Here is a 24,471-nt window from a genome sequence, read left to right on the forward strand (position 1 = left end):
CAAAGCTCAAATGGAAGCAACCCAAAGAGCTCTAATCCCATTTTCATTCATATATTCGTCTCCAATGGAGACACATATATACATGCAACCTGGTGCAAATTTCTCTCTGACACCCAATTTCAACAGATCTTTTCCATCACAAACAACAAGTGCACTACGCCGTTAACTGTTCCTCAAACCAATGTCGCAGGCAGTGAACCAATTTTATCAAAATCTTCAGAGCACCCTCGTCAATGGCTCATTGATAGTGAAGCGACGAACTACACGTCCTCCCAGCACTTGCTCGACACCACCACCAAAACTTCACTGCCACCGGTTATGTTACCTAGCGGAGAGAATGCTCCTATCACTTCTATTGGCAATTTACCTTGAAATACATATATTCGATTGAAAAATGTTTTGGGTGTTTCTAGCTTTAAGTTGACCTTATGTCCGTCCGTAAGCAAGATTACAATAGGACTGAGTTATTGTGACGTTTTTTTTTCCGTATTGACGTATTTTGGATGACTTAGACCGTCTTCAAAGGAGATGTCAAATATGTCAAATAAGATTAAAAGACATTCATGTGTTTTCCAATGGATATGCCATATATGATGTGGTACGTGAGTCATTTGACTCCTTACTTTCTAGTTGCCTTTTTTTTTACAGTAAACAAAGAAGAAATCAAATATATTTAATTTATTTTTTTTAATGCGTGGATCCCATTAACAACCAATATAATACAAATTAAAACAAATTTTGATTATTTTTTAATAGTTAATGTAACTCTAGGCCCAATAAAATAAATATTTGACACATTCATTGGAAAATAAGAAGATTTAGCACTGGTATTCAATTTTGTTATATCAGTCATCAAATAAAATTTTGACATATCATATTTGACATATCCTTTGGAGATGCTCTTAGTTACAAAAAAGACGATTGGTTTGGGTAAACAACATGGAGGCCTCTACTATCTTGTGGTGTTGGCCACTAAACAGTCCCATCCCAAAAATAAGCCATCTCGTAATCTTGTTATCATTTCTTCCGATTTTTGGCATCATCGTTTGGCCACATTTCTTCTAGTCGTTTGAAATTCTTATCTAGAACTTTATCAAAGCTTCCTTAATTTTCCCTTTGGCTAAACAAACACGACTTCTTCTTGTGACGAGTGATCTATTTCTAGTTCTCTTGGTCCCTTCTCCCTTATACATTAATGTGACATTTGGAGACCTTACATAACCACTTCTCTTACAGGAGCATTTTGTTTTTTGACCATTGTCGACGAAATTTCATGATATACATGAGTGTTCCTCATGAGCCATAAAAACGGACCTCCGAGGACCACCCAAGTCTGGGTATGTGGTGGAGGAGGAGCAGTTGCCGCTGCACTGTTCAGTCATCCTGCAAACCAAAAGAAGAAGACGAACGAAACGGTGTGTTTTGGATAAGTGAGATGAACAAGAGGGCTACTTTTTCTTTAAATGAAACGGTGTGTTTTGGCCATGTCGTTTAAATAAAAAGGTGTGCCTTGATACACAGTTTGAAAACACGTGTTCGACTTTCACAAGTGTTTATGTCTGAGTCATTTAAATGAACGCACGCCTCGACATTTTTTATTAAATATATACAAGTGTTTGACTTTCAAATTCTGTCTGCTGTCTTTTTCTCTACCACCATTTAATTCCCCTTTTCCTAAATTTAAGGATTTTTTTTTTTTTTTTGAACAAACTTTATTATCTAACTAAGAAGAAAAGAGTTAGACTTAGCCTCACAATGAGTGAACAATAATGTAATTCAAATTCGTTTTAGTGAGAATCAAACTTAAAATCTATCACTTACAAGTGAAGAAAAATATTATTACACTGTAGTACTTTGTGCCAAAGTTTTTAAGTAAGTTAAGTTAGTTTTTTATTTTAATCTAAATAAACATATAAAATTTTAAATTCATAATAGAGTATAATTTTTATTAATTTATCATGATTTTTTATATTGTTTGTTCTTTCATATTTTTTAGCTTCATCAATATATGTTTTTTTTTTTGATTAATTGATATGCGTATAATTAGAAATACAGAACAATATTACATGAAAAAATCATCGTCAATTAATACAAAAACTGTAAAAGAAAAGTTGTAGTTCATCGTTTAATTATTTAATGTTCATCTTTTTTTTTTCTTTGTGTTTTTATATTAGGATCACCCAATATTAAAATCCTAGATCCGCCACTGGGCATGGAGGACAATGAGACGGTAATAAACGGTTTCACTTTCTTCAGCAGAGGCCTAGTATAGGCCTATCACAGGAGCATGATGCGAACTCACTTGGCTGTGGAGTTTGCTGTATGATTCACAGTTGCCACACTTGGACTCTTCAATGCTTTATTGTGATAATGTGTGATAACGTGAAAATATTAGCATCTTCTCTGGCTCGTCCGTCAAAAACGAGCATAGCTTAAAGAGTGAAATTTTCTTAATTCTTTTTATAATTTGGTTGCAGTTTTATTTATTTAGGGTTTCAGACACCCATTTTTTTCCTGGATGTGTTTAGTTTCTTGGAAAGAGATAAACTAAATTAAGTCTGAATTGGATGCTTGATTTGATTTAACTTCATTGACGAAGTGTTTCATTTGGTTCTTGTTTATCAGGAGATGATTTTGGGATAGTTTTGTTGAAAGGTTTGGCTTTGGTATGCATTCATATGAATTGTTTTACTAATTTTTCCATTTTGTATGTTTGGGCTTGATTTATTGTTCACTAATTCTCCAAACTCACTCAGTTTTCTGGTTCAACATTCAACAGAAGGGAGCAAACTTGTAAAAGAACGTGTCCAGCGAAAGAATTTGCAGAGATTCAAACTTACCCATGAGTAAAACTGCAAAAGATATAATTTACTGGAAAAAAAAAATTAACATAAATGGGTCCTAGGATGACATGAGAGTCTCTCCCCAATCCTCATATTGGAGGCGGAAAGTTGAAGCTTATTTCAATAGAATAAAGAGAAAACTTGTTTACCCCACGTCGTGTCTACTCTTGCACCGGAGATTTTTCCGATCACTGACTTTCTCAGCCATAAACCACCACTGAGTTTCAAATCCTTCTTAATAACTGCTTTGTTTTTAATTAGGTAATTATTTTTTCTCCACAAAATATCATTATTTTGGCACAATTTATTGAATATTGCTCAATTTTGGGCGATAGAAGGTTTACGTTAACTCCTATACGAATGGCTGAAATTTAGGCAAGCAGATGACTTAAACAACGGTAACCTTCAAGTCACCATTTAGCCGATGGTAACAAATTGTTGTCCGTTTGCATAGATGAGGGTAAATGTCCAGCTTAGACAATGGTAAAATTCCTTTGTTTGATGCCATTTTTTTAGAGCAGGCAGTTGTTTCCGAAGTGTAGAAATTGACGTACGTGCGGGTTAATAAGCAAATTAAGGGGTATCAGTATATAGAATTCCCCTAATAGACTTGTAGTTGGAAGGCAGCTATCTCCTCGCGTAGACTTACAGTTGCAATCTGCGCTTGACTACTTGGTTTCTGTAGTTTTTGATGCATGCATTTGATTGAGACATGAATTTGTTGTTACCATATACGTGTACTTATTCACACACACACAATTTGTATATTAATATATATACATAACTGAAGCTGCGTGTAAGTGAGAGTAGGAAATAGAGAGAGATCCATGGCTTGGTATTTTCGGGCAAGTTTGACCATGAACGTCCTCCTACTCGTCGGAACAGTTGTGATCATCCCACATGCGCTTGGTTGCTACACTTCAATCATTGGCTTTGGGGATTCAACTGCTGATACAGGCAACTCATACCTCAATGCCCTTTACCACCATGACGAGCCTTTCCACTTCTTCTTCCCTCCATATGGGGAGGACTTCTTTCATCACCCCACCGGCCGCTGCTGCGACGGTCGTTTAATCATAGACTTCATTGGTATGTGCAATACATCCACTTATCTATATCTCATACCATTAAAAAGCCATACTAATCATATTTTTTTCATTTAACAAATAATCAGGTTCTTTTTGGCTTCATCTTTTGCAGCTGAATCTCTGGGACTTCCTCTTGTGCGACCTTATTTTGAAATCCTGAACGTCAATGAAACAGTGCGCAACTTTGAAGAGGGTGTGAATTTTGCAGTAGTAGGAGCCACTGCACTTGACACTGACTTTCTTGAACAAATGGGACATTATAATGAATTTACAAACTTCTCTCTAAGAATTCAAGTGGATTGGTTCAAAGGAATGTTATCACCTTTATGCAATACAGCTTCGGGTCAATTACCAAACTTTTTATGAGCATTTAGATTATGTGTCTAATTTCTCTAACTTTAACACTAAACGACATTTCTATCGTTTGGAATTATAGAGTAAACTTTTTGCTACAATTGTGGTGCAGTAAATTTTAACTAATTTTTCTTTCTAAGTAAGTTTCAATGATTGTGTTAAAATGCAAATTTACAATTTCAAGTTGTTTCTTGTCCCCATTTACCACATAAATAACAACTCCAATTAATAATTGTACTTGGGGCCTGAATGTGAAGGTTTCATCTTGGATGTGACTGATCAGTTACTCTTTTTTTTTTTATCTTTGATTTGCAGACTGCAGGGATCTCCTCTCAAGTTCTCTAGTTCTTATGGGACCGATTGGAGGCAACGATTACACCCATGCGTTGTTTGCAGGAGACAGTTTTCAAATTGTTCGAACATTTGTTCCAGTAGTGATGGAAGCAATGGCTTCAGCTATCAATGTAAGAGTTGAAATCATATAAATTGTAGGCTTCTATGATTTAATTTTATGGTTGCATTGCTCTGCAGGAGTTGATTGAGCATGGGGCATCAACACTTTTGGTACCAGGCAACTTTCCAATTGGTTGCCTCCCTACTTATCTTACATTCTATGAGGGTTCAGATGAGAGTGAATACGATCCTTCAACTGGTTGTCTTACTTGGTTAAACAAGTTTTCTGAGTATCACAATGAGCAGCTTCAGATAAAGCTAAGTCAGATTCGAAGCCTTCATCCTCATGCTAACATCATTTATGGAGATGTTTACAGTGCTACGTTACAACTGTATCAGTCTCCAAAACAATTTGGTACAACATCTCTCTAGCACTCATTTACTAATCATTTTAGTTTTTAGTTTTCGTTAAAAAAATTTAAAAACAAACTAAAAACTAAAAGCAATGGCCACAAGTTTTCAATTTTTTGTAATAAAAAAAAAAAATTTAAAAAATGAAATGATCATCAAATGACCTTAATATTTTTAATTAATTTTTAAGATTATTGTTAAAGGTACATGAAGTTTGGAAGTGTTTCAAATGTTGAACCTCTCAGTTTTCATAAATCATCGGATTCACGTCACTGCAGGATTTACTTGGGAAGCAACCAAAGCATGCTGTGGAGGAGGGGGGACATACAATTACAACTCATCAGCACAATGTGGTGTTCCACCGGCAAGTGCTTGTCCAAACCCTGAAGAGGCTATCGACTGGGACGGTCTGCACTGTACTGAAGGAGCCAACCGGTGGATAGCCAAGGCTTTATTATATGGAAATTATACCATTCCCCGCCTTAGTAACTCCTGTGTGTCACAACTGTGACTTGGCCTCCGATTATTTTCCCATTTATATCACACAAGAATTTTATTGATGTCACTTAGTCAACTTAAGTTGCATCAATAATTTTAGGGGGCTTATACTTCAAGAAGTTAATTGTGTTTGGCTTTGCACCAGAAGCTATGTTATCAAATCTCGCTCTAGATGTGCTACTTGTATCATGTAAAAAAAAATTAAATAAAAAGGCCTCCATGGCTCCATGTCCCAATTTGGGATACACAGATAAACAAAAGCAAAAGAAATATAGCTTGTGTACACATCGTATGGTGTTATATTTTAGAGAGACTTTAGGATATTCTATTTATATTAGAAAAACTTTTTAAGGGTGTGGTAGAAATTTTTCTAAAACAAAACAAAATCCTAAATAGCTAAAATGACAAATTAGGAAAGAATCCTTCTTGGCTAGAGAAACACATCAATCACTTCGCACGCATGATTTGGGGTCGGTTTAGCTTTTGGACAATTTTGAAAAATAAGAAACTTGTAACACTATCTCTTATGTTTTGAAGCATATGTTGTTGAGAATATGAATAACACATCAAGGAAATGAGGAACCTTGCATGTGCATATAAGTAATTGGGCTACTTCCTCTATTACCAATTGGTTTTATGATAGAACCTTAACTTTGTCATAGTATCAGAGCAGGTTGTTCATTGTGTAAAGCCCAACGGCCATACATGTTTCACGTCACTCGATTTGTATTGTCCACGTGCTAAGCTTGAAAATTAGCCACGCATGAGGGCACCTATTGAGAATATGAATATCACATCGGAGAAATGAGGGACCTTGCATGGTAATTGGGCTACTTTTCTTATTGTTAATTAGTTTTATGGTGAAATCACAACTTATGTTGCTAGGAAAAATTGGGAAACCCTTCAAATCTTCACTCTCCCATATATGTGCAGTTCTAATAAGATTGATTTGCAAAATTGGAACGTTTTACTCCATGAAAAATTATGAAATTTAGACACAAAGACCTTCAACCTCTTAGCTTCCTTCTCTAGTTCTTCGGAAAGTCAATTTATCATAAAATAAACATCCTAAGTGTATAGATTGGCTAAAATTGAGAAAAGGAAAATACTTTACTCTTTATAATTCACTTTCTTAACAAAATTTAGAATAATTGACATAAAAATACTAAACCTATATATGCTATATAGTTTAAAGTATAATCCTACCATACCACATTTGATATTAATGGTGTTGAAGCCATTTTTGGTTTTGTGCACCGGGCGGAGCCAAGTCCAAGGCTCCCCTAGGCTATAGCATAGGGAGAGTTTGGTCCTTCAAGCATAGAAATATTAATTTTTAGGTTAGTTTATGATTTTTAATTGCCATATTTCACATAAGAAATGAAATTTTTTATTAGTAAGCCTATTTTTAAGAATAATAAGAGCTAATAGATGTTAAATAAACTCATCACTTTAACCAATATTATATTTAATAGTAATAAATTAAAATTTCCATATCACAAATGGTTCCTTATTTTATTCACTTGAAAGCTTTGAAGGCTAGAAATCTAGAAAACATAACATAAAATTATTGCTTCAAATTACTACATTCAAGTTTTTACTATTATATAACTTTATGTAGGCAACATAGGATTAAAAACTTAATTTTGTAGTAATAATTTTAACTTAATCCACCCATCGAATAATTTCTGACTACGCCATTGTGTGTACGTACATACTAGCGTAACGAGGGAACTTGTGCTCCTGCTCATGGCTCATAGGACCATCACCGCCACTAGAAATTCAGAAAAATGTCTAGTTGAAGACGTCTATAATATTTAAAGCTCCAACTGCTAAAAAGCATCATAAGCACGTAGCTAGAAATGTATTATAATAACTAAAGGCTTCAGTATGGTGTCGAAGCAACAACTAAGGCCACCGGTGTATGTTACATCAGTAATACATCACTGAGCGGTCACATTCATCCATGCATGCGCCAAATTGCCCCTAACATCTTAGCTCAATAATATCATCGTATATAAAATTTGCCACCTCATGCATCAATAACTTACAATTACATTCATACACACATATGAGATTTTGATAATAACATCTAACAATTTACAGTTACTTACATACGTCTAAGCATCTAATATTAATATTTTTATATTATATATTAGTCATTAAAAGCCATTGTACACAAAACTTTGTCACCTAATTAATCGTGGGGCCTCGTGGCAGGCATTGATAGAAGAAGGGGCCGTGGAGTTGGTGGTGCCTGGAAACTTGCCAATTGGGTGTTTAGACGCATTGACTTTGTTGCAAACCCCCAATTGGATCGGTAGCCTGTAGAGATCATACGCAAACTGGGATGATATTCACTTCACAGAAGCAGCTATCGCTACATTGCCAAGGGCTTGATCCATGGCCAATTTACCAAACCCATATAGCTTGTATTTGATCAGCTACTTTGCTTTTATCCTATAATCATTATTGTTTTGATAAATAAAGAACGAGACATTTTAACTTTGAGATTTCTTCCAAAATTTAAAATAGAGTCATCCATGGCCATTTTACCACACCCCTCTACCTTATATGATGGTTAGTTACTGCGTTAGACAATTAGAGATGTTACAGTGTCAATATTTAATCGGTATGTCAACAAGAAGATTGGCCAAATATAAAGTCAAAATCAAGAAAGTATAAACACTAAATATGTCATGTTTTCGCCTTTGAGTCATCAAATAACTAATATAAATGGTTAACCTCTCACTTTGTTGCAAACATTAATCAGCATTGTCGTGATGAGTATTGTAAACACAAGAAACAGAATTCGACGACAGCCTGTTTTTAGGTATAATATTAATCTAGCTATCTACCTACAACTAGATCAATCAGTACTCTATAAAACCCATTCCTTTCACATTTAAAAGTTTCCAGAGACTGAACCACAAGGACATGTTTCCCGTTGTGGTGCAATTTCCGTTTTTGGGTTTGCTACTTTGCTAACCACATATGGTATGTTTGACGTTTAAAAGTCAAAGGCGGCGGAAGGTTTAGTGGTGCAAAAACTAACTAGTAGTATGTTTTACTTTGACAAGTCCTTGGTGGAAGGTTTGGTGGTGAAGAGATAAACGACACGACGCTTTCACAAACAACAGTATCTTTGATGTCGTTGGTAGGACAAGAAATAAAAAGGAATAAGGAAAAACAGAATGGAGATGCGGGTATCGATTCCCGTACCTGTTGCATGCTAAGCGAGCGTTGTACCATCTGAGCTACAGCCCGGTGGACTTCCAACCTTTCCATTTAACTAATATCAAAATAAACAATGGTTCTTCAATTTCTAATTTGGAAAGTGTTATTTGCACTCCAAAAATCTCATTCTACACTCCTCACAAGTGTATTTTTCTTTCCTAATATAGAAAATTTGGAGTGTAGAATGAGATTTTTGGAGTGCTAATAATAATTCCCAATCTTTTTTGTCAATAAAAAGAAGGTAAAAAAAACTATTGAGTCTTGTATCACAACAAAAAGGTTAAGGATAGTAATATAATTTTACAAAACAAAATTTTGCTGTTTTTTGTTTAAGCCTCACTTACACATAATTTTAACATCTCTAATAATAATAATAATAATAATAATAATAATAACTTCTCTCACTCTCTCCCTTTCTCCTTCAATTCTAAAAGCAAAAATAGAAAATTTTACACACAATTTATGTGTGGACATATACTAATATTTGATTAAACGAAGACTTCAAACATATACAAAAATACTTCACGTCGTTAGTTAATTGTATTAAAAGTCTTAATCATGTATGTTCATCTTAATTTGGCCGTCCGACGTCCCATCTTCATCTTCACCTTGATCATCACTAATCAGTTTAACATAATGTTGTTTATGTATAAAATCCTAGCCTTTTATGTATGCTGTCGACCTTATGCACTTTAATTTCAGCAACTACCGTTCAACCTTAACCTTACAAGGCAAAATTTTGCTTCAAGAAAGGTGACAATATCAGCATTCCCTGCAAGAAAAAAGCATTAATAGGCACATACTGGGATGGTATTCACTTAACAAAAGCAAACTGGGATGGTTAACCCCTCACATACTGGGATGGTATTCGCTTTTGAGTCATCAAATAACTAACATAAATGGTTAACCCCTCACTTTGTTGCAAACATTAATCAGCATTATCGTGACGAGTATTGTAAACACAAGAGACAGAATTTGACAACAGCCTGTTTTTAGGTATAAAATTAATTTAGCTATCTACCTACAACTAGATCAGCCGGTACTCTGTAAAACTCATTCCTTTCACATTTAAAAGTTTCAAGAGACTGAACCACAAGGACATGTTTCTCGTTGTGGTGCAATTTCCGTTTCAAGGTTTGCTACTTTGCTAACCACATATGGTATGTTTGACGTTTAAAAGTCAAAGGCGGCGGAAGCTTTGGTGTTGCAAAAACTAACTAGTAGTATGTTTTACTTTGACAAGTCCTTGGTGGAAGGTTTGGTGGGGAAGAGATAAACGACACGACGCTTTCACAAACGACAGTATCTTTGATGTCGTTGGTAGGACAGGAAAGACATTTCACTTTAGTTTCCTTGCTTTCTTTAGGAATGATACGAAGAAAAGGAGAACCAAACACAAAAATCTGACTGCACAGATATCAAATAAATTTTCTTATATGCGTAACCTACGAGCCACTTTCCTTTTCTTTGGTATTACACGGTTTAAGACAAAACAATCAGAAATATAATATTAATTGATCAACTTATAAATACTAACCCACCGTAGCACTCAAGAATTTAAATATAATTAGAATCGATCATCATCCTCATGGTGCATCAGCACCCAAGGGCACCTTCCAACTGAGTATACTTTTCCATTTCCTAGTGTTAAAGAAGAATTTCATGAGGATCCTCGCCGCATCCTCTTTGTGAGGATCATGGGGATTCTTAAATCATATTCGTACATAGTACATCGTGCGGTAAAAAATCATTATAAATTTATTATTTAAAATTGAATATAAACAGTACCTGACGAAAACTGTTTATATTCAATTTTAAATAAAAAATTTACAATGATTTTTGACCGCACGATGTATGATGAACGGATGTGATTTGAGGATTCTTAAGATCCTCACAAAGAGAATCCGGCGAGAATCCTCTCTCTTAAAAGAATTGATAGAGTTGGTGGAGATAAAACAACTTTATAAAGCATTTCAGAGTTGACCAAGTAATTGAACCGACTAAGGACAATTAACATATACTTTTTTTTTGTTGATAATTAAAGGGCCGTTTGATAATATTTTGTTTTTAATTTTTAATTTTTATAAAAAAATTGAAATTTTGTTTGGTAATTATTTTAATTAAAAATGAAAACTTGAAAACTAAAAAGTGAAAACTCAATAATAAATTTTGAAAACTCAATGAAGCAGTTCTCAATGTTCATTTTTTTCGAAAACTTAATACTGAAAGTAGTTACTAAAAAAGACTTTCGTTTTCAATTTCAAAACAGTAAAAACAAAAAATATTATCAAACGACCCCTCAATAATTTAACATAAGCAGTAAGTTACGTGGATGTTCCCCACATTAGCTAGCAACATGAGTGTTTGAGAGAAACACCATGACATGATGACATTACAACAACTACACAAAAACATGTCTGGTAGCTTTTGTTACATTGGTCGGTTCCTTGATTTAGTGTACGTACATACTAGCGTAACGAGGGAACTTGTGCTCCTGTTCATAGCTCATAGGACCATCACCAGTATTATTTTAATTGCAATTTTCCCCAAATCAGCACCGCCACTAGAAATTCAGAAAAATGTCTAGTTGAAGACGTCTATAATATTTAAAGCTCCAACTGCAAAAAAGCATCATAAGCACGTAGCTAGAAATGTATTATAATAACAACTCAAAGCTTCAGTATGGTGTCGAAACAACAACTCAAAGCTTCAGTATGGTGTCGAAACAACAACTAAGGCCACCGGTGTATGTTACTCAAAGCTTCAGTATGGTGTCGAAGCAACAACTAAGGCCACCGGTGTATGTTACATCAGTAATACATCAATGAGCGGTCACATTCATCCATGCATGCGCCAAATTACCCCTAACATCTTAGCTCAATAATATCATCGTATATAAAATTTGTCACCTCATGCATCAACAACTTACAATTACATTCATACACACACGAGAGTTTGATAATAACATCTAACAATTTACAGTTACTTACATACTTGTAAGCGTCTAATATTAGTATTTTTATATTATATATTAGTCATTAAAAGCCATTGTACACAAAACTTTGTCACCTAATTAATCTTGGGGCCTTATGGCAGGTATTGATAGAAGAAGGGGCAGTGGAGTTGGTGGTGCCTGGAAACTTGCCAATTGGGTGTTTAGCCGCATTGACTAGTTGCAAACCCCCAATTGGATCGGCAGCCTGTAGAGATCATACGCAAACTGGGATGGTACTCACTTCACAGAAGCAGCTATCGCTACATTGCCAAGGGCTTGATCCATGGCCAATTTACCAAACCCATATAGCTTGTATTTGATCAGCTACTTTGCTTTTATCCTATAATCATTATTGTTTTGATAAATAAAGAACGAGACATTTTAACTTTGAGATTTCTTCCAAAATTTAAAAGAGAGTCATCCATGGCCATTTTACCACACCCCTCTACCTTATATGATGGTTAGTTACTGTGTTAGACAATTAGAGATGTCACAATGTCAATATTTAATCGGTATGTCAACAAGAAGATTGGCCAAATATAAAGTCAAAATCAAGAAAGTATAACCACTAAATATGTCATGTTTTCGCCTTTGAGTCATCAAATAACTAACATAAATGGTTAACCTCTCACTTTGTTGCAAACATTAATCAGCATTGTCGTGATGAGTGTTGTGAACACAAGAAACAGAATTTGACGACAGCCTATTTTTAGGTATACAATTAATCTAGTTATCTACCTACAACTAAATCAATCAGTACTCTGTAAAACTCATTCCTTTCACATTTAAAAGTTTCCAGAGACCCAACCACAAGGACATGTTTCTCGTTGTGGTGCAATTTCCGTTTCTGGGTTTGCTACTTTGCTAACCACATATGGTATGTTTGCCGGTTAAAAGTCAAAGGCGGCGGAAGGTTTGGTGGTGCAAAAACTAACTAGTAGTATGTTTTACTTTGACAAGTCCTTGGTGGAAGGTTTGGTGGTGAAGAGATAAATGACACGACGCTTTCACAAACGACATTATCCTTGATGTCGTTGGTAGGACAGCAAAAACATTTCACTTTAGTTTCCTTGCTTTCTTTAGAAATGACTAGAAAATATTCCCGCGCTTTGTTGCGGGACCTTGAATGCACCAGCCTTAAGTGCATGAATAAGACACATTTAACCTGAATAAATTAAACATAATTTTGAAAGAACAGAGGGATAGATAAGTGTCACACTTTCTTGATTTTTCTTGTAAAACTCAAAGCTTACTGTCCAAAACCAAATAATTTGTACCATTTACATGTTTGTGCAACATATGCCTTACACTGGAAAAACATCAAAAATCGAATACAAATTTGTAAATCATTGACAGATTTTGTTTTACATTTTTATAATCAAATCAAGTGGGGCAATGTAACACGCAAAATTACAAACTTGAAGCAAGCACAGAGAGCAGAAATTAAGATGTAGAGATATCCTCAAACTTGCAACATACTGTATGGAAGATAATCGTAGAGGTTTGTGAAGCAAACTGCGGCATGAGTTACAGTCAATTGAACAAAAGCATAGTAGTTTAAGTAAAAAATGCATGATGAAATTTTCATGCATGACACAACCTTGTATATTCCATAAGTCAACTTAATATCATTCCACAAAGTGAAATTATAATGCTTAATTGTCACAGAGAGGGCAATGCCACAATGAAGGCATATGGCGAAACATACTAACCTGTAGCATTCATTGCACTTTGTAGCCGATATGATTTTGCCTATCTGATGGCATCTGCTAACACAAAAAAGACCACAAAAGGGACGCCAAGTCTACTTTGATTCTTATGTCATGCGATAAATAGAACAGATAGATGATGTTTTCCATATCAATAGCATACCAAGAAATGTAAAGGACACAACACAGTAGCTTACTAATTCAAAAGATTAAATGAACTATAAATGGACCAGTGGTTAATTGAACAAATTCAATACAACTGAACCACATTCTAATTTTACGCTAAGCACTACATTGCCAAGAAAAGTGCTCATATTGGTGTGAATGTAAGAAAAATGAGTTAGCACTATCCACTGCTCATTTTGCTAAATGAAACACGTGGAATCTATTCATTTCAAGTAAAAATCCAGAACAGAGAGATGGAGATATCGGATGTTGAAAAGTGATTAAATTGTCATCTTAACAATCGATTTAACCTATATACACCTACAGGTATCAAATTCGATCTTAGATAAAAATAAAGCTGCTGATGAGATAACTGATTCCTGGTGTGAGTAATCACTTCAACTTTTTATGGCAATGATTACTTAAAGTTATCATGCATACTCAATTGATCAATAATATCGACAATATATCCATCATTTCAGAAGGGTCATTACTGAAGGCCTTGATAAGCATTCTGAGAAGAAACCATTATAGTATCTGTGCGTAGTATATTTATTTGTAGGTGTTTATCTGAGTCCATCGTTCGTTTGTGCTATGAGTATTTAGGAGTGTAAGTTCGTGCGTACTTGCCAAAAAAATATAATTTTTACTTTCAGTCGATCAAATAAAAATTTATTCAAATATAACACTATTTGGTTTTGAGACTCCTAGTATCGGCAAATAAAAAATAAATAAAAGTTAAAAAAAAAAAAAAAGAGACTCCTAGTTTTCTCCCAATGTTAAGATTTAATAGTCATTTTTGCTGGGCTAAATGATAATTTCTATCAATTGATCATTGGTCTAACGAATCTCCACATTCGTTGCAACCCCCAAGGTAAACTACCCCTGCTGGCGGATACAAACACCCTAATAAACATGGTTTTAAATATTAGTCTCATTATGATATATTTGGTACTGTCATAGATAGAGAGATTAATAAAAGACCTCTCGCAATGGTACTGTGTCATAGTAATAATTTATATTACTTCTTTTATTATAACCAAACCTATACCAGTTTGTAATATTCAACCGACTTTAAACATTTTGGATTAGAACACGGGCAAATGAAAAAATAAGTTAATGCAAAATCTTTGCAATATATTGAGATCTATCACAAACAAAACAATGTCGAAACCAAAGCTACTAACTCCCAACACAATCAAAACTACATAGAGGAAAGAAGAAATGAAGCTTAAAAAACTAAATTAGGGAAAAGAGTTGGAGAAGCAACAACTGACATTATTTACCAAGGCTTTGCAAGGTTGGCAATATAATGGATATGCTTCCCAAGAGCTTCAACTAAAGCTTGATAAATTGTTGAAATGGGTTGGAGCATAAGTAATTTGAGTGCCTTCTTTCTGACTACCAAAAAAAAGAAAAAAAAATTTAAGATTAGATATTACAAACTGATGTACACATAGTAATAGAATCAGTGTTAATTTCTCCATTTTATAGCAATACCTCATAACAAAGCATCATCGACAAACGAAATGAGTTTTAGTTTTTGAATTAAAAAAGCCAAAACACATTTTCAGAGAGTCCGCTAGCCAGAGGAAATCAGAATAGTCAATAGCAGACAAATGCAGAAAAAAAAAGATAGAAACAAATAGAATCATTCAAATTTTGTATACTGTTAGTTTCTCAAGCAGCCATTACATATTCAATCTCCAAAACCCACAATTTAAACTAAAACCCACAAATTTAAACGAAAAACTCTATAAAATCATGAAAAATTTAATAAAATCCAAGTATTTTAATCACAAATTCGGTCATACAAATCTTCACATCCAATAAGTCAGGTACCTAGCTTCGTTGCAAAATCGTATCTATACATGCCAAAGCTCAAATTTCCTTGCAGCTGCCTTGATTCGGTAAGTCCTGATTCAAGCAGACTTGAAAAAAGGTTTTCGAAAATAGGAACAATATTGATAACAAATAAGTTGGAAAACGTTTGCAAACAAAAGTTATTGCAAGAAGCTCAAGCATTTTCTATAAAACTACTTTTACTAAATAGTTAGTAATGATTTAAAATGCTTGACCAAGAAACTAAAAGAGACGTTGCACAAAGAAATTATACATATTTGAAAAGAACTGAACCGATTGAAAAATTTTGATGGAAAAAACTGATGACAGGATTTTAGGCATCAATATTTCTTAATCCTAAAATGTTTCATCGATACAGCTTACAAATTTTTGTATTTGCATGTATTATATTTAAGAAATGATATATATTACCTAAGTTTCATAAGACAAAAAACTTCAGAACTTCATTCATTTTATAAAATAGAATAAAAAACATGACTTAAACTTTTAAGGCACACTCCAATGTTGATAGTGGGTTGATTCGTGGCTACCAACTGTAAATGAAAAATGTAAATGTTAAGTTATGTTACATGTTTAATTGTTTGGTAAATGCTAAGTTATGTTATTATGTATGATGGCTTGCCAAAGACTGAATAAAAAATAAACAGTGAAGAGTTAAAACTCAAAGTTGAAATTCCATCTTCTATGTCCAACTCACCTTTCTTAATCTTTTCTGAAGAAATAAACAGAACTTTTCTTGTACGCTTCTTTAACCACTGCACTGAAAAATAAACACACATTGCTGTTTAAATATTAAAACTGAAGACCTTTAAATTCATAAGTTATCCAAAACTTAATAAGCTAGTCCAAATAACATTCATCACGACAATAGCACTAAAATTAAGCTGTTTTGTTTCTGAACATTTTCTTAGCAATCAAGTGGAGGAAATCTATGTTAAACTAAGCAGGCAGTGGTGGTTAATTCATGTTCTTTAAATTTATAATTTTTTTAACATGTGAGTTGATCATTACTTTTTTTAATTTTCTTTGGAAATGCGGTCAGATCATGTTGACTGAAACAATTGTTAACATGTTATTGTAGAATATATTATAGCAAGGAGAAAACAATTTAACACTCGAAAACCTGCAAGCCAGTGGCTCCAAGACGAAAAAAAACTATACAAACCAACCCAAATCAACTAAGTTACAAAACAACTAAATATGCAAACAACATCAGAGTCTGCAGTGATCTAGTTTTTTATTTTGTAATTAAATTTAATCTCAATTTTTTGCCCAACAATGGAACCATCAGAGGTTGTACAGCAATAGTGCACAACAGTTTAGTAAACACCATAAGAGAATGGGGATAAATTGAATATTAATACATACACATCTATCAGAATAGTAAAACTAAAAGAAACTAAACATGTAACATAATTCACACCAATAAACCATCATTCAATTTGAATTTTGAAGTAATCTGTCCATATTGCCTTAAACTATTTAACCAAAAGAGAACAAATTTACTGGAAAAATTCTAATTTCTCCTAATATGTTAGTGGAGAACAATTTCTTACATGTTTCAATATATCCACAAAAATGGTTCTTTTTCCTTAGGAATCTGACATGGACATCTGCAACTCCCCTATAGTAATAAAAAAACAACCTGAAAAATTAAAAGGAAATGATTAGACCCAATACTCTCTGATGAATTCCAACAAATTGAATAGGGGTTTAGATAAATAGGCAGAAATTAAAAAAAATGCATTCAAATACACGAACAAAAGATATTAAAACAACAAAAAATCAAGAGAAATCAACTTTGCAGTAAACTCTAGATCCCAAAACAAAAAAATTATTCCTTCTCTATTCCCTAGCTAGCCACCACTCTCAAAATTCCTCAATCCCTTATATCTCACAAAGAGAAACACATGCATGTCCATTTCAGCTCTTAAAACTGAAAGAAATGTTACGGTTTCTTAGTTTCTTGCCCAAATCCACCAATTTGAATCAAATCTTTGCAACACAGATGTGAAACAAATACACAAAACACCAACATTACAACGGTTTTTTTTTTCCATTCAAAGCATTGCATAACTGAGAAAGCTATATTTGTAAGAAAGAATAAAACCTTTTTACAAAACACACTGAAAAACCTCACATTTATAAAGACTGGAAGTTTTTGCTCTAATTTAGTTTCCTTTATCTGTTTAAAGTTAATTTTCTCTCTCTGTTTTACAATTCTATTTACACATATTTACAACGATATTTACAACTCTTTTGCAAGAATCACATACTCGACAAAAATTCGAACCCATAAATTCAAAATTAGCAATGTTATTTCTTACCCCCCAAAGACATTCCAAGTCTTAATGGTTACATTCGTTAGTGAAGAAAGCTACACCACTCGAATGACAAAGATTAACGTATACGATAACGTTATACTTAGTTAATTTGTAAAATGATAATAACTTATTCTAATAACCTTAACATTATACTTGGTATGCTTTGTAACAATCCGAATTTCAATATAACCCTAATTAAGGAGTGTCTAATAACATTAAATAAAATTATTACTAATAACGTTAAGGATATATGATCAGTAAAATGATCGTAACGTTATACTTGGTATGCTTTGTAAAATGATTTTAATAATCGTAACATTAATTTTTATTCTAATGATGTTATTGGTTTATAAATAACGTTAATGAAGATTCTTGTTTTTGGCGTGTGTCAATGAATATTGTTTTGTTACGTCATTTTATTACTTAACATTATTAGTTAAATTTAAATACATAATGTTATGATAAAATGATGATTTAAACTTAACGTTATTGATAACAGCATATTAAGTTTCAAAAAACAACATTGAACTTAACTAAGTTTGATGTGAGGATTATGATGATTGTAAATCATGGATCTATGCTCTAATCTGTGCATGACACACAGCATACACATTTTAAAATAAACAATAACAATCACAAAAGAACCAACAGAGTGAAGGCATAAAAATCTGAGGCATGTGGCATCATCTATCAATGAAGAAAAATCAGATGCACTATGTATTGTAGAGGAATAGATAACTGAGAATTCCATTCACAGAGTCACCACCACAACAAAGAATAGATGCATGAACAAAAACATGCATAACACATAGTGTGTTTTTTGCAGAGAGGTTGTAACACTGAAAAAGCAGCAGAGCAAGAGGAAAAAGAGGAAAGCAAGGTGGTAGCCAAAAGAGAAAAACAGAGTTATCAAATAGCAATCAGCACAAAATATCTTCTTAGGTCTCCTAATTTAATAATTTAGACTCAAAATAAATTCTATCAGATGTCTTTCCGGATCGATGTTTTGAGAACGATGGTATTGTCCAAGGAGAGCGGGACTTTTCCTTTCTAAAAAAAGGAAGCCAACAGCAATCATGAATAAAAGTGGGTAGAGAATATGAAATTCTACTTGTCTTTTCTTGTGGCTTTGGTGGCTTTGGCAAATGGGTTTTTTTTTTTGTTTTTGTTTAAGGCAATGGACAGCAGCAGAAAAGGGGGAGAGCAGACAGGCAGCAGATAAGCTGCAGAAAAGCAGGAAAAAAGAAGCAGAAAAGCAAGAAATAATCAAATTGGACTCGAACTTACCAATTTTTTATTCAAATAAACTAAAAAAAGGAGTTGGAATCAAACTAAACCTGAAAAATATCATATATCCAATATTAAGTGTATACACCTATAAACTAATCTTTAAATATACTTTAAAATAATACAGATCAATGTAATCTAAAATGTTATTATATTCATTACGGCAATACCAAATTGTAAAGTTACCTCTAAAAAGTAAGGCCTGTGGAAGACATCTGTATTATATAGCAACTTCATTTCCATCAGAGAGTACACATCATTGAACAAACTAAGAAGTTACCTGTTGTAAATCGAGCAACTTCCTCTCAAGATCTCTAACAGCATCATGTGGCTCTTGAATTTCAGCCAGAGCGTCCATTATCTACAATTTGATACACAATTTTGGAAATGATCAATCTTAATCAGAAAATTAAGTGTTTGTACAACCCAAGCTAGAAGAGTTAGGAGCTTAAAATTAATTGTTCAAGATGTCAAAAAAAGGTGTCAAGTTTGTGAGAGAATGCACAATTTCAATAGTAAAAAGTGCTTACTTGGGGGCAGAGAATAAAAAAGGATATTTGACAAACCTGGCCTCCCCCTTGTTCTTGGATTGGCTTCTGGAAAATTTGTTCAGTGTCTCTTGTCTGGATTAATCTTTCAATTGTCTGTACAAAGTTAAATAATTAGAAAATGAGCTTTCACAGTGGTATAGATATACCGTAATTTCAACAGTGCAATAAGTTTTACCTCTTCATCAGCTCTTGTGCCCATCACTGACATTCACACAATGCAAGAGAAATAAACTATAAAATCAGATCATGGAAATTCAAGTAGAAGCTCCACAAATAGCAACCACTGATGAGTGGCAAGTGAGGGGTTCAAACCTGTAAAAACTTGCCTCTCGACAACATTACGATACTCTTGATGGATGGTGTCCCTTAGAGTCTGCATGTTTTAAGTTCAAAATTTAGAGACGAAGGAAACAAAGATTATGAGATTAAAACAAAACTGACCAAAAAGGATACAGACCCGGCGACTTAAAAATCGATTCTAATAAAATTGAAAACCCAGTAATTCTGGCAGTCACCATACCACTGAGAAAACATCAAAAAATGAACACCAAAGAAGTCAATCACTAAGAAAACATCAAAAACCAAAATCAGATGCCAAAAATCAATAAAAATAAAATATGAGTTTTATTAATCGGGTAGTGAATCAATAAAATAGCATGAATGCTGGTTCAAAAAAAAAAAAAAAAAAACCTTGATACCAAAGGACTGCAAAGGATTGTTTCATAGAAAGTAAAAGAATAAATTGAATCAACCGAACATGCTTCTTGCCAACCAACAAAGTAAAACACAGGGAAACAACCATTTCTTTTATCCCATTTGTCCAACACCACCCGCATTTCAAACAAAAAGGAAGAGTTTAATAACTAATAACTTCAGGCACTTTCCAATTGTCAGCTAGCATGATAAAGACCATGGATAATTTATTGTGTTCATTTTCCTGCCATCTTAAGTGACCAGAAACTGAAAATTTCTTATCAAATGTGTTAATGCTGCAATATATAGGATGACGGAGAAAATTCCAGTGAAGATTGGTTGAGGAAATTGACAGTGTCATTACTCGCCTTTGGAATGATGTCTTTTCTGGAAACCCTTTCAAAGTGTTTAGGATCCGAAAACTTGTAATCGATTAGAGTGTGCCGATTAGGGTGATTTGCTATCTAAGACTCACTTGGGAGTTGGGAGCGAAGTTATAAGTCGCAAGCTCTTGAAATGCAGTAATGAATTTGGATAATATTGGACATGGAAGAAACTATCACATGCACAGCAAGCTACAGCGACCATAAGAAGAAGAAGAAGAAGAAGGAACACAAAAAAAAAAAATAAATAAATAAATAAAGAGATGTAAAGCAAAAATCATGAATCCAACTCAAAAAAGAAATCATCCAAATAACATCTCAAAACCAGAACCCAAATCAAATGCACCAAATCTCACATCAAAAAATAAATTATACAAATTGACATATTGGTAGAAACCCAACAGAGATTTTAGAAAGAGAGAGAGAGAGCACCAGAGGGAGTGAGATATGGTTGTACCTGGAAAACCAAAAATAAATTATATAAATTGACCTTAACATTTGTTGACCCTAACAAACTGATACATAATAACAGTTGTTTAGGATATAGATATGGGTGTACCTGGAAATATTAAAATTCACCATGCAAGCCGTATTCGTGGAAGACTTGCTCTAGTTCTTCCATAGTGATGTACCTGATAATCAGAATGCATTTTGGCAACATTGTTATAAATAAGATGTTGAAATTTAAGAGCATTATGTAAAAGATATTAAAAAAAAAAAAATCTATTATGATCTCTGCATACCCCGGCTGTCTCGTAGGAGAAGCCATGAACAGTGGCAGTAGAATCAAGCAACCAAGTTATGAAATACGAATTTAAAATGTACCTATTTACTGTGTCTGTAATGAATCTGTGAAATCAAATAGCTAAACCCTAAAAAGCACCACTGCAAATAGCATAAAAAAATTGAAATTAACCCTAAAGAAATTGGGAGAGAAGAATATCAAAAGGGAATACCTTTCGGCCCTTTGAGTTATTGGAAAAAAAACCCAACAGAGCAAAAGCCTCCAACTTCAAAGACTGTTGTGGGATTTTGAAGAGAGCGAGAGAGAGAAAATATCAGAAGAAATAAAGCAAGAGAGGGGGAACCAAAAGGGGGAAGAAGAAGAAGAAGAAGAAGCAGCAAAAGCGAAGCAGAGGAAGAAGAAATAAGGGGAAAAAAGGACGACTGAAATTTAGTACGCAACCATATACTTATAATAACAACTAATCAAATAGAACTAAAAAAATATGGAGGAATCATATCAGTCACACTTACCAAGTATTGAAAGATATCATTTCGAGCAACAAAGTCAGTGTCACAGTTAACTTCAATAATAGCAGCCTTGTTCTCATTCTGAGCCAGAGCCAGCAAGCCCTCAGCAGCCATCCGAGATGACTTTTTCGACGCCAAAACCTTCCCTCTCCTCCTCAATTCCTTCTGCGCAGCCTCTGCATTTCATTAAAGAAACCAACTTTGATAAGGATTAAAATACACACACACACACACACACATAACCGATTCAAATTAGCATCAACAAAAATGGGAAGAAAGGGTTTCTGACCAATGTCCCAATTGCTATCAATGAGAGCAGCCTTAACGTCTTTGATCGGTGCACTGGTTCGGTCCCATAATTATATGGTTCTATTCGCATATTCAGACTTCAAAATAAAATCTGGCAGTTGTTTGCGCTTGTAAACAATTTCTCTTTACAAAACTACATAAATTGTAATGACCTAAGAAATCAAAATTTGATTAGGCATTAGAAACAATGTTACCTTTTGGAGAGAAGGATGCTCAACCAAATGAAAGCCCAAATTTAAAACAGCAACCGAATGAGAATCTGACATTATAAATCCGTAAGAAGCACGTAGTGCGTCTAATTTAAAAAGTCTCTCACACGTATGTAATTGCACATAGCATGCCAGATTAAAAAAAAAAACACCTAGATACCAAAGGGCTGCAAAGGATTGCTTTGTCATAGAAAGTAGAAGAATAAATTGAATCAACTGAACATGCTTCTTGCCAACCAACAAAGTAAAACACAGGGAAACAACCATTTCTTTTATCCCATTTGTCCAACACCACCCGCATTTCAAACAAAAAGGAAGAGTTTAATAACTAATAACTTCAGGCACTTTCCAATTCTCAGCTAGCAAGATAAAGACCATGGATAATTTATTGTGTCCATTTTCCTGCCATCTTAAGTGACCAGAAACTGAAAATTTCTTATCAAATGTATTAATGCTGCAATATATAGGATGACGGAGAAAATTCCAGTGAAGATTGTTTGAGGAAATTTCTTATCATCGCATACAGACAAAACAATATAATATCCATCATACCTTAACAACAGAGGCTCCAGTAGCAAACTTTTTCCCCAATTTCTTTGAAGCATCCCTAAGTTTGACATCTGAATTGTAATCAAAGAAACCGTGTTAATTATGGTAGGAACAAAATAAGAATCTCCAAATAGAAAGACAAAGGATGTAAAGTAGCAGATTGCTCACCAAAAAGCTCCAGCCCTTTCACAGTGGTGATAGAACTGCCAAGGGGGCAACATCAGATGGAGAGGAGCAAAGCAGCTGGATGCCCAGCCTTTGACACGATCTGGACGATGGAAAAAAGGTTTGGGATTTGTCTTGCATATGATTCTCCATTAATATGATTCATCACATGAAAATGAGAAGAAAATTGGAACTTTACACACAAAAATTAAAAGAGCCATGTTCAAAAGAGTTTTCTAATTATCTCGAGGAGAGGAGGTCACCCAACATGACCAAAAGCAATATTTCTTTTACTACAGCTATTAAACATCAATTTCCATCTGACAACAAAGCTTAAATTACATGGATAATATTTATGGTGATAAACTGAAAACACAACCTGACGTGATCCATTCATTGATAATGCACCAATTTGAAGAGCAACCACAGGCATGGTTATATTCTCTCTCCCTGTTCACAGACAAAAAATACAAAAGGGGGTTTAAGAGGTGTACCTGTAGTGAGTGAGCGAGTGATGCTGCGACTGTGAGAGGCTGAGAAGAACACGGAGATGGGATCGAAGAAGATCAAGGATCTGCAGCAATGGCGCTGAGATGCCCACTCTTCCCTTTCCTTCTCTCTCTGTCGCTCTGTTTCTGTCTCCCTCTATCCCTCTCCCTCTCCCTCTCCCTCTCCCATCTCTATCTCCGTCAGCATGGCCTCCCAAGGGCACCTTCCAACTGAGTATATTTTCCATTTCCTAGTGTTAAAGAAGAATTTCACGAGGATCCTCGCTGCATGCTCTTTCTGAGTATCATGGATTCTCAAATCTGTTCATCATATATCATAAGTCAAAAATTATTATAAAATTTTTATTTAAAATTGAATATAAATAGTATCTGACGAAAACTGTTTATATTCAATTTTAAATAAAAAAATTTACAATAATCTATGATGAACTGATGTGATTAGAGAATCCTTAGAATCCTCACAAAAAGAATCCGGTAAGAATCTTCTCTCTTAAAAGAATTGATGGACTTGGTGGAGATAAAAATTTAAAATAACTTTATGAAGCATTTCAGAGTTGACCAAGTAATTGAACCAACTAAGGACAATTAACATATACTTTTTTTTGTCGATAATTAAAGAGCCGTTTGATAATTTTTGTTTTTAATTTTTAATTTTTATAAAAAAAATTGAAATTTTGTTTGG

General features: G+C 34.0%; 2 protein-coding genes across 20 annotated transcripts; one reads left to right on the forward strand and one right to left on the reverse strand.

Moving 5' to 3' along the window:
* The first annotated feature begins 3,620 nt into the window (after positions 1-3,620).
* On the forward strand, positions 3,621-5,857 carry LOC148696567 (GDSL esterase/lipase At1g28610-like). The gene is made up of 5 exons (XM_088693797.1): positions 3,621-3,932; positions 4,044-4,274; positions 4,601-4,749; positions 4,817-5,093; positions 5,368-5,857. Exons 1-5 carry the CDS (start codon positions 3,671-3,673, stop codon positions 5,598-5,600), a joined length of 1,152 nt encoding a protein of 383 aa, XP_088549923.1. The 5' UTR covers positions 3,621-3,670; the 3' UTR covers positions 5,601-5,857.
* Positions 5,858-13,022: 7,165 nt separating this feature from the next.
* Positions 13,023-24,070, reverse strand: LOC137723790 (putative syntaxin-131). 19 transcript variants are annotated; one of them, XM_088693792.1, is made up of 18 exons: positions 23,775-24,067; positions 23,284-23,427; positions 23,119-23,186; positions 22,552-22,616; positions 22,338-22,448; positions 22,052-22,224; positions 21,751-21,813; positions 21,620-21,679; positions 21,354-21,426; positions 20,239-20,281; positions 20,031-20,091; positions 19,894-19,919; positions 19,734-19,811; positions 19,448-19,528; positions 17,113-17,201; positions 16,254-16,316; positions 15,536-15,610; positions 13,023-15,094 (listed from the first exon to the last, which is right to left on the reverse strand). In XM_088693792.1, exons 14-18 carry the CDS (start codon positions 19,492-19,494, stop codon positions 14,976-14,978), a joined length of 393 nt encoding a protein of 130 aa, XP_088549918.1. In that variant the 5' UTR covers positions 19,495-19,528; positions 19,734-19,811; positions 19,894-19,919; positions 20,031-20,091; positions 20,239-20,281; positions 21,354-21,426; positions 21,620-21,679; positions 21,751-21,813; positions 22,052-22,224; positions 22,338-22,448; positions 22,552-22,616; positions 23,119-23,186; positions 23,284-23,427; positions 23,775-24,067; the 3' UTR covers positions 13,023-14,975. The 19 variants fall into 19 exon arrangements, 16 of the variants coding, with proteins under 16 accessions (XP_088549918.1, XP_088549908.1, XP_088549907.1 ...); XM_088693782.1 differs by lacking the exon at positions 21,620-21,679 and having other exon boundaries at positions 20,176-20,240; XM_088693781.1 differs by lacking the exon at positions 20,239-20,281.
* Positions 24,071-24,471: the final 401 nt, after the last annotated feature.

This window comes from Pyrus communis, chromosome 5 (genome assembly GCF_041283825.1).
Source record: "Pyrus communis isolate YQ-2024b chromosome 5, ASM4128382v1, whole genome shotgun sequence".
NCBI lineage: Eukaryota > Viridiplantae > Streptophyta > Magnoliopsida > Rosales > Rosaceae > Pyrus > Pyrus communis.

Excerpts from the sequence above, each read along its gene's own strand:
- LOC137723790 (XM_088693786.1), bottom strand. The coding sequence starts at position 19,494 with ATGATGCTGTTAGAGATCTTGAGAGGAAGTTGCTCGATTTACAACAG. Across the intron at positions 17,202-19,447 it reads AGTTGCTCGATTTACAACAG|GTTGTTTTTTTATTACTATA; the intron begins GTAACTTCTTAG and ends TTAATTTTTCAG. Across the intron at positions 15,095-15,535 it reads CGATTTTGCAACGAAGCTAG|TCAGAAAGAAGGCACTCAAA; the intron begins GTACCTGACTTA and ends TTTTTTTGGTAG.
- LOC148696567 (XM_088693797.1), top strand. The coding sequence starts at position 3,671 with ATGGCTTGGTATTTTCGGGCAAGTTTGACCATGAACGTCCTCCTACTC. Across the intron at positions 4,750-4,816 it reads CAATGGCTTCAGCTATCAAT|GAGTTGATTGAGCATGGGGC; the intron begins GTAAGAGTTGAA and ends ATTGCTCTGCAG. Across the intron at positions 5,094-5,367 it reads TCAGTCTCCAAAACAATTTG|GATTTACTTGGGAAGCAACC; the intron begins GTACAACATCTC and ends ACGTCACTGCAG.